General features: G+C 36.8%; 1 protein-coding gene across 2 annotated transcripts in view; it reads right to left on the bottom strand.

The window, feature by feature from the left end:
* Window positions 1–281: 281 nt before the first annotated feature.
* Window positions 282–10,153, bottom strand: part of ASZ1 (ankyrin repeat, SAM and basic leucine zipper domain containing 1) — a 39,158-nt gene continuing 29,286 nt past the window's right edge. For both annotated transcript variants that reach the window (XM_064142886.1, XM_064142887.1), the window contains exons 10-13: window positions 7,688–7,800; window positions 2,907–3,012; window positions 2,331–2,444; window positions 282–608 (exon numbers count right to left, since the gene is read on the bottom strand). In XM_064142886.1, coding sequence (XP_063998956.1) covers window positions 462–608; window positions 2,331–2,444; window positions 2,907–3,012; window positions 7,688–7,800 — 480 coding nt within the window. In that variant the 3' untranslated portion in view covers window positions 282–461. The remainder of the gene's footprint in view (window positions 609–2,330; window positions 2,445–2,906; window positions 3,013–7,687; window positions 7,801–10,153) is intronic.

The following is a 10,153-nucleotide window of genomic DNA, read 5'->3' as shown; positions in this document are numbered from 1 at the left end:
TCCTCATCAACACAAAATTACTTGAGATATCTAAAATATCTGAAACCCTTACAACACCCAAAACACAACTACATCACATTTTTAAATACAAACATGTGATATAATCAGAATTATTTGCTTATGTTCATCTCTGAACAACAGCTGAAGGAAAAAGTTAAACTAGTAATTGGTAAACAATAATTTCAGCTTTATGCCAATAAAGAAAAGCAGTTTAGACAAGACTTCAGACCTACTGACTGTATCACAAATAATTTTGAAATAAAATGCTAAGATAATGTAAGTAGCAGCTCTAATTTTAAGTAACTTTATTTCTAGATCAAAGCGCTTACTGGATACAAATACTACATATATGATGAGAAACTACAAAATTTTCACATTAGTTCTGCTCAGGTCTGCACACCAAACAGAAGCATAATGTGACCAAGTTTTCAAAAAAGTATTCATAGCACTAAAACTTGAAATCAAATTTTCCTTACCCTTAACTTTGTTATAAAGAAGAAAACACCAAATCCCAGCAATGTCACCGCTCCCACTTTTACTAATCTTTTTTTCAAGGTGGGTGCTTTCTCTGGCAGTTTCACTCGGCTGGGGTCATTCCTCTGTTCACGCTGAGGCAGATGTTAAGTTCATGTAAAAAACCCAACACAGAACAAAAATTAGTGAAAGTTTCTTAAGTATGTTGATAAAGTATCCAGTCCTAAGAATCTGCATGCATCTAGCACTGGTATTACTTCTTTTTCACTGTCTGCTCTGCTTCAATTGAAATAGACATGTGCAAACCATTATCTTGCTTGATGTTCATTCTGTAATACACACTTTAAGAACAAACTGGCTGTTTACAAACTTAATTCATTGGGAGTAAAACACACTACTAGTAGATGATTACAAAAATCTAACAAAACACTAACAAACCAGTATTTTTGTCATTACTAAAATTAACTACTTATTAAAAAAGCAAGTTAAATATGTAACAGATGAGACTCTCTTGAAATTAATGGGTGTGGCAACTACCTTACCTTGCCTGCTTGAACACATGCTAAAACTGAGTGGAGTTTTGTCATGAAGTGCAGTAGGGTTAGGTTCTGACTCCCTACTTTAATTTATAATGCTTGGAAGGCCATCTAATTTACCATGTTTCCAAAAATTATATGCAGACACCACATGTACTGCTGGCAATGTCTTGTAATGACTAAGCTTAGCAAACAGTACTAAAGATTTCAAGGGAATTTAAAAAAATGTTTATTATATAACATGTTTAAGTTGTCACTTTTCCTAATAAATATTTCAGTACTCATTCAAGAGTCCCCCATCACAAATTAACAACGGTGTTTTGTATTAAAGTCTTCAACAGTGAAATTCATAAAACACAACAATATTTTAATACAATAGGAATAACATTTTGAAGTCATTAGATAGCTAATGGCTAACATCTCTGTATTACGCTGGGTACAGAGCTACTATACTTTATCTTTGCAGCTATAAAACTGTAAGTACAAATGAGAGCAAAGCAAAGTGACACCTAACTTAGATGCCACTGAAGCTCTTAAAACTAGGGCTGCGCAGAAGGCAAATATATATATATACAATTAGCAGCTGCATATGCAAAAAAAGGAACACAGATAGCTTAAAAGTTCTTTGCCACAGCCTCTTAAATATATTTGGTGTTAAGTGATTTATTGGGAGAAGGCTGTTATACTACATTAAATTTACTTAAACTACAGGAAATTGCATTAGTAGCTTTATACTCAAGATTTGAGTTCCACATGGCTTCATTCAGCAACAGATTCCTTTCTGACACTGATGCTCCATTTACTTTGTCCTAGCAGCCATTCCTTTTACTATCCTATTACTTAAAATGACCCCTTCTGACAAGAGGGTGTCATTGTGTTGGTTTGAGAATGACTGATGTGGTGCTAACATCTAGCCTTGACCTCTCCCACCCTCTTCTTTTGTCACTCTGCAGAGTTATCTAGGATGCCTCCCATCCAATCCATAATACCTTAGTATCTTCCTTGTGAGTCAATAATTCTAAACAAAAGATTCCTTAATTAAGAGTGTAAGTATTCAGAGTGGCATTTATGACACGGTGATTGTCCAAGAGCACAGGAATACATTCCACTTAATTTCTTCCTGCAGCAGAAAGAAACAGATTGTCTCTGCCTTCCTTCAGAGACTGTCCATGCTGATGTGGAATATTCTAGCCTATTTCTCATTCTGACCATGGAAAAGCTGAAGAAGTGAATGCAACAATCGAGCTAAAGCTAAAGAGCTTTTGGAAGATGAAGGTACAGAACATTTCACTGACTGACATTTGTCTCACACACACACACCTTCTCCACCAGGTCCTTCATTTTGGTAACTTCTTCTCCCAGCTTTTCAATGCTGCAAACCAAATCTTCACAGGCTTCAATAAATCTTTCAGTCCCTGCCCACTGCAGTACTATCTGTTAACAGAATCAGTGGTCAGAATTACTGTAGATTGTAATTTAATATTCTTTAGTTACCATATCATAAAAGCAGTGTCAGAAGTTTATAATCACATAATGCTGGGTTTTCATTGTATGATTTATACACTACTGCTTACTATCAGCTTTTGAGGGAGCCATCTGTCAGCTTAACACCTCTATCAGCAGAAAAATGAAGAAACTTAAGGGTTTAACTGAGGAAGAGCACTGGGCAGTTCTATATAATCATATAATAACCGAGATGGCTGATGAGCATTCACATTTTTCCTTATATAAGGTAGTGCCATGGTCTAGTTGATTGGTTAGGGCTGGGTGATAGGTTGGACTAGATGATCTTGGAGGTCTCTTCCAACCTGGTTGATTCTATGTGGATTCTATGTGGATAACATTCTAGCATAATAATACTCTAACAAATCAAGCGTTGTTCCTTTGGTTGAATACCTTGTGAGAATTTTCAAGCAAATGTTTATTCACAGTCTGCATAGGAATGGTCAGCTTATTACACTCTTTATTCATCCTCTGAAGAAAGTTGAGGAATTCATCTCCCCTACAAAAGAACAACAAAAGACATTCTGTTATTTGTTAAAGGCTAAATATTATCAATGCAGTTATAACACTGACTAGTGAGTCAGACATGTAGTTTCATGGCATAAAAAAAAAAATCCAGTGTAATTTTGCCACAAGGTAGTTAAACACTATTTTTAACATTGTGGGGTTTTTTTGCTTTGGGTTTTCTTGTTTGTGCTTTAGGTTTTATTTGTCATTCCCCACCTCTGTGAAAGAACAACAAATCAGTAAGTTATCTGGGATGTTCAGCTAGTTAGACACACTGAAATCTAAAAAAGTGCCACCCAAAAGCTTCTTGGAAATATTCTACTAACCTCTACTTCTGTTTCTAACTCTCAGTAAACTTGTGTTATTAATGAAAACATTTAATTTTCTGCAGGATGGGTAATTTTTCAACACTCTCTGCATAACAACTGCAACTGTTTTCCAGAGTTCCAGTACATATGCTTATGTACAGATCACAGTCTTGCAACAGTACAAATAGAGAATTTATAGTTCATTTTGCGATGGGAGATCAATATTCCTGACCTGCAGCTTACATTTTTGAGGAAGATAAGTGTGGGTTGGGGAATAAATAAATAAAATTGTTTTCCACTTTGGAGGCAGAACTGATATGACTAGGTTAGAGGCATCTAGTTGCCAATACTGTGGCAGAAAAAGAAGAATTAAAGAACACTGGCTTGGCCCTTGAATATAGATACACATTTCTCAAAGACGAAAATATCTGATGTTATCTACTTTGAAGGAAATTTATACTTAGTGCTCAAATACAAGCAGGTAGACAATTCTGGAAATTAGTTTGATCAGTATTTCCAAAGAATGGAGAAAGATTAGAAAAAAATACCAGGTTAAATTCAATGCTAAGTTTCTAGAGGTTCCATATGACACCGACTCTCCTCCTTTTACTGGAAGCCTCAGAGAGAGTAAGTTTTAAGTCACGGTGCTGGCCAGAAAGTTGTTGCCATTGACTGGCCAAAGGGAAAAAGGGCAAGCAAGATCATTCATTTGTTTTTAGAGAACAATCTCTCAAAGCCTGAACCCCATCTTCTCTGGTAGAGAAGTGTTCACTAGCTGTAAGCTGATGAGAGGCCTGAAGCACAAGCCCTATGGGGAGAGGCTGAGGGAGCTGGAGTTGTTTAGCCTGGAGAAGAGGAGGCTCAGGAATGACCTCACTGATGGCTACAACTACCTGAAGGGAGGTTCTAGCCAGGTGGGGGTTGATCTCTTCTCCCAGGCAACCAGCAACAGAACAAGGGGACACAAGTTGTGTTGGGGGAGATATAGGGTGGATGTTAGGAGGAAGTTCTTCTCAGAGAGAGTAATTTGCCATTGGAATGGGCTGCCCAGGGAGGTGATGGAGGCACCATCCCTGGAGGTGTCTAAGAAAAGACTGGGTGAGGCACTTAGTGCCATGGTCTAGTTAATTGGACAGGGCTGGGTGATAGGTTGGACTGGACGATCTTGGAGGTCTCTTCCAACCTGTGTGATTCTATGATTCTGTAAGCCATGTGGTCAAGCAGGGCCAAAACAACAGAAAATTTTATTAAGTTCCTGTTGCAGGACCTCTTATTTTATTTATGGAAGGATATGAATAAATTAATTTGGACCTCAATGTTCCTCTTTTCCCTGGGTCAATCTGCTACTAAACCTAAATGCCACACATAACACCTTGTTTGCTGCTGCTTGTGATGGCAAAAAGGTATACACTAAATTTGCTAAACAGCTAAACCAAGCCATGTGCCAGTGTGGTGCAAGTGTCTAAACAGAGACTGGATTTAGCCCATGCACTGTCTTCCTCCAGCTTTGGCACAAGATCATCAGTGAGCAAAGTTTCCAACACTTCTCAGGACATCTGTGATTTGCAACATTGCTGAACTGTTTAGACTTTAACACTTAAACCAGAAATACATAGAAGCATCAATAAAGTGCTTGCTGGAGCTTAAAGCCCACAACTGTTCATGGTTTTTATGAAGATGGGGACGTAACAAAGTCCTGTTAACTTGTTTTTTGAAAGAAATTATTTCAGAATAATACATCTGAAGTGAATATTTAGGGTAAAAAACTCCAAACACTAACCAAAATAATTGCATCTGGAGATAATTTGGAAGCTTCTTTCTACTTATATAACTTTTCATCTGGCTAGGATCAGTTATGGCATCTTCTGCCATATTATTTTTAATAAATTTGGAAGGATTCTCAGCAAAGATGAAGTATGTTATCATCCAATGAGGAGGGGAAAAAAAAGGAAAAAAGAAAAAAAAATTACTGGTATAATAACCAAGTATAATAGTTCTTAAAAAAGCATTTTTGTAGAATTTTGTATCTATTGCAGGGACATGTTCTTAAATTGCAAATGGAAACAACATTTTCAAGAAATTATCACTTTCAAAAAGAATTAATGGCTGTCAAAACACCAGTGGCTAAACCGTGCTAGACACTGTGAGTTTATAATCAATCAGATCAACATTTTCTACTATGTTAGTTTTTCTATGACTTAATGACTGATTTTCCTTCTCACAGAATGACTTTGAGCAAGTGGGAAGTAAAATTTGTATATGATAGCATGTAAACATAGACTATGATTTTAGTCTCAAGGTCAGATTCCTAGAATACATGTCAAGTCAGTGTCTAAAAAACTATGCAGTACTTGCCACAACTGAGATGCTGTCATATTTTGTGTACTACAGTCTTTAATCCATTATTTTCTGGTTTTGAGAACTACATATGATCTAAACCCACATTGTACTGGGAATTAGATATGCCACTGGTTTGTGAGACTGCACTGAACATCATGTAGGTTTTTTGTTGGTTTTGGCCACAAATGCAGTGAACTGCTAACTCTGTATTTCTCCATTCAATACCTCTGTTCAAAATTTTAAGCTGTTCTGCTTGAATGTATATATGAAACAACACTATGGACCACACTGAAGAAAGCGTATTTCTAGTATAAAAATGCACGGAAGCTTAAACTGGCTAAAGTCCTCTTGAACTTGCAGCCAATTAGCCCTTACTGAAGGCTCAACATCCTTTTCTAAAGGTGCCTAACTTGGACAGCTAAACACTCAGAAGCCTGGCCTGCTACTGCAACCCTGTGGCAAAGCCTCCATTTAGTACGAATGACTCAGGTGCTGTCAAGAGTATGTTGTATCCACAATCACATTGGTCATTCTTCAGTTTTACAGAACACTCCCAAGTTTCACCTGGATTCACTTGTTTTGATGGAGAAATCTCAGAGACTAGAAGCAGCGTGAAGTTCCTCTATCAGAACATGAATATGCTGCTCTTCCAGCCCATCTCAATATTTTGTATAAGCACAGTAATGGATACAGATATAGGCACAACACCAGGAACAGGAGCAAGGCACAGAAGAACACAACATGAGCAGCACATCATGACATAAGTGTTAATACATAGCATCATGGTGATTCAGCAGCTTCCAAAGCATAAGGACACATATCGAATGAACTTGAATCCAAGCATGCTTTTTGTCCCCCGAGTGAAGAGTATAATATACCTAGCCTTCACAGTACCCCAATAATGCTGACAGATCTCCCAGTAGTTTGGAGAGGGAAGAAATATCTAAAATAGCAGCACAGCTGTCAAGAGGGAGATACACACATTTTAAAGATGAACAGAACCTCATTCTTCCAGACAGTATAAAACTATTTAATGAGTAGACTAGATGCAGTAAAGTTTTTTTTCCCCAATACTACTCTAGCCAGGCTACTGGAAGCAAGGCAACATAATGCTCTGCCTATCATGGTGGGACTGGGATGACAGAAACAAGCACAGAGAACTAACTTAATACTGATGCAGCTAAAATACAAGGAGGGAGCGGTATCTTCAAACCAGTCTCCTCTACGTCAAACAAATACAGCTCAACTTAGTAAAGTCTCTGCTAAGCAAGCAGCAGTTTTCTGTCCAAGACTGCTCCTAAAACATTTGCAAAGTAAAATATTAAAGTAATCCTATTGCCATGAGCTATGTTCTGTAGTTCTGAAATGTCAAAAGAGGGAAGATTGGAGCACAGAAACTAATTTAAGTCTATGTCTCTCTTCTGGAAAAAAATTACATAGCAAGATAGAGGGTAAAAGGTTTATGAAATCAGACACCTGTACACGTACTATACCCTTCATTCTTTTTGTGCTGGACATGAAGAGTGTTCTGTCAGTGGTTAGAGGTCTGTTGAAGTTTATAAGGTTGCTGAAGAATGCTCCTCTCAGGTTGGGCCTAGCTTTCATCAGACTGCACAAGACCATACCAGAAGTGAGAGAAGTATTGTAGAGAGGATAAAAAATATCAAGTTGGAACAGAAGTTTGAAGGAGTAACACTCTCTTAAAAAAAAACAGTTTTCTCATAAACCTCTTTCTACTGGTATATATAATCTATGACAAGGGAGATACCTTGCCAAGTTCTTCACTTGTAATGGCACATAATGGTAATATAATCCATAAACAGATACCTAGCACAAGAATCTATGGTCCTAATTTTCTTTTATAAAACATACCTACTATCAGCCCTCATTATCTACTAAATGGCATATTATGCATGGAATAAAGTGCAAGAGAATTCTGTTTTTGAGCTCTAGAAAACAATGCAGTCACCTCAAATAGTTCACATTTTGCTTTCATTTCCTTAGACACACATTTAGTACCTCAGTTCGAGATTCAGCACTTCAGAGAGGCCTTCAATTTTCATTTCTTCCACTTGCAGCTCTTTAACAGCATCTAAGAGTTTCTTCTGATCTCCAGGATTTGTAATGCCAATCTAAAGTTTAAAAATAATTCCAAATACAATTTTTAAAGACTTAACAGTACAGTACCATTTATTGTGGGAGCTTCTACACTTTTAAGTTATTGCAACCAATTACAATGCATATAACTACTGAAGGAAAAGATAAAAGCACAGAAAACATTCAATGATGCAAAAAAAAAAATACAAGAGCTGAGGAAGAGCCAAAATGAAATTGCACAAGATACTCAGAAAATCTGTTTAAGGTTTGATAAAAAAAATTCCAAAAAGCAGTTTTATAAGCACTCCTGAATTGTTAGGGTGTTTTGCTCATCTATTTCAGTATCATCTCAGTCCTCTTACAGTAAAATAACCAGTCAGTATGAAAGAAAGAAGAGAATGGAAACTATCAAATCAGTATCAAATGAAGAATTTTACAGAATGAGGTAAGATGTTAACAAGGGCTTTTATAAATTTTTGGGGTATGTATTTTTCTCCACTTTGAAATTGGTCTCATAAGATATGATACTTCTTTCTAAAACCTTATTATCTTACAGAATTTAATTTTTAATAAAGTTACATCTAAAAAGAAATCTGTTTGGTTCACATCACCTCCAAAAACTCAAATGATCAACATCTATTAGACAGAGAAAACACGATCTGTTGAAAGACATTCAGCTGGATGTTTCTACCATGACACAGCCTGCAAAAGCATATATAAAGGGCAGCATACTCAGAACAGATTTCTGCCTCAGATTAAGATCAAGTCTAAATGCTACTCGACATCAGTTTATGCAGTCCCTAAGCTCAGATCAGTTCATCTTCTATATTCTTGGCTACTGCTGCAAACAACAGCAGTAACATTCTGAATCATAGAATCATAGAAGCATAGAATCAACCAGGTTGGAAGAGACCTCCAAGATCATCCAGTCCAACCTATCACCCAACCCTATCCATATTGAAATTCTAGGTTGAAAGTTTTCTTGCAGACCAATTAATGAAAAGAAAGAATTAATTTGTTACAAGTGAAGTATTTCTGTGGCACATTCAAAACTTTTCCCTGCTCATCTAATAGACTGCTGTGACTTCTGATACTGCAGCTCTAAGTACACTTCTTTGCACAAGTGAAAAAGATCATAATGCCATTTCCAAGTATGATTTTGTTCCTAACTGTACAGCTGAGTACCTGGACTCAGCACAAGTGGACCGCTCTGGAATCTGAGACTGAAAAGATCCCGTAGTTAGAACCTATACTCTCACTGATGCTCTGAGAATCTTAAGTTCCCTGGTGCAGCTTCAGAAATAAGAGATTAATGAGGTAATATGAGATTAATGTTTGGAGTCTCCATATTTCTGTAATTATTGTAGATGGCATTTTGAATGAACAGCTGACAACACGTATTGGAGCTAAGCACCAGGCAGTCTTACCTCTTTGGATGGTGCTGAGTAGCAATTTTAAGGAAGAGAAGATGTCTAGAGAAATGCTTGATTTGTGTAAGACTGTAATTTCTGATGCCCAGTGATCATCTTGATTCCACAAAACAGTCCTTCAGATTTCCCACCAGATGTTCAGAAAACACAGGTTACATTGAAACTATCATCTCACAAATTTGTCTTTCAACATTTCAAAATCATGTTCTACATCTACAGACAACTAAGTTGTTCAGTAATGTAAAACCTCAACTAGATTAATTAGGTTTAACTATAGGTGTTACGAACGTTCAAGTTTCCAATAGGTTGACATGGGTACCTGAAAAAATTATACTCAAGTCTCTTTAGAAGGCATCACCAACAGTATTCAGGGAGAAAGACCTGATTTTCCTTTGCTTTGCCTATGTTGAGCTGTGTGTTTGCTCTGTTTAACAGTTCTCAGGTTTGCCTTGTAGAGAATAACTGGTACAAACTAATGTTTTCTTAATGCTTACAATGCATTAAGGCAGGATGTAGAAATAAACTGATTTATACAAAAGCAGGAACTTTACTTCAAATTATAATTAACAAATCAAATGAGGTCTTCAAAGGACAGAATGGCAGTTACTCTCCAATACTGAAACCACCTTGCTTAAAGCAGGGACTATTTCACAGAATAGTGGGTTTGTTGGGTTTTTTTTTGTTTTGGTTTTATTTTTTTAACTCCATCTTCTCATTCCTGAAACAAGCCAATCAGGATATGGCTTTCTGACCAGCAGTTGTACTTTGTTCACCTATAAATAAAACATAATTTCATGCTTCTGCAAATGGAACAGTGACTGGGCATCACCATGTACTGAAGATATGTTTTAGGAAGCAAAGAACATGATGGAAGGCATCATAGATAAAGCCTTCCACCACTACAGTAATTCTGAATTCAGAGATACTAGTTCAGAACTTAAGAGATTGAAAGTAGATA

The sequence above is a fragment of the Pogoniulus pusillus genome, chromosome 4, assembly GCF_015220805.1.
Source record: "Pogoniulus pusillus isolate bPogPus1 chromosome 4, bPogPus1.pri, whole genome shotgun sequence".
Classification (NCBI taxonomy): domain Eukaryota; kingdom Metazoa; phylum Chordata; class Aves; order Piciformes; family Lybiidae; genus Pogoniulus; species Pogoniulus pusillus.
The sequence above is the reverse complement of the archived record's forward strand: the minus strand, read 5'-3'. Positions and strand labels throughout refer to the sequence as shown.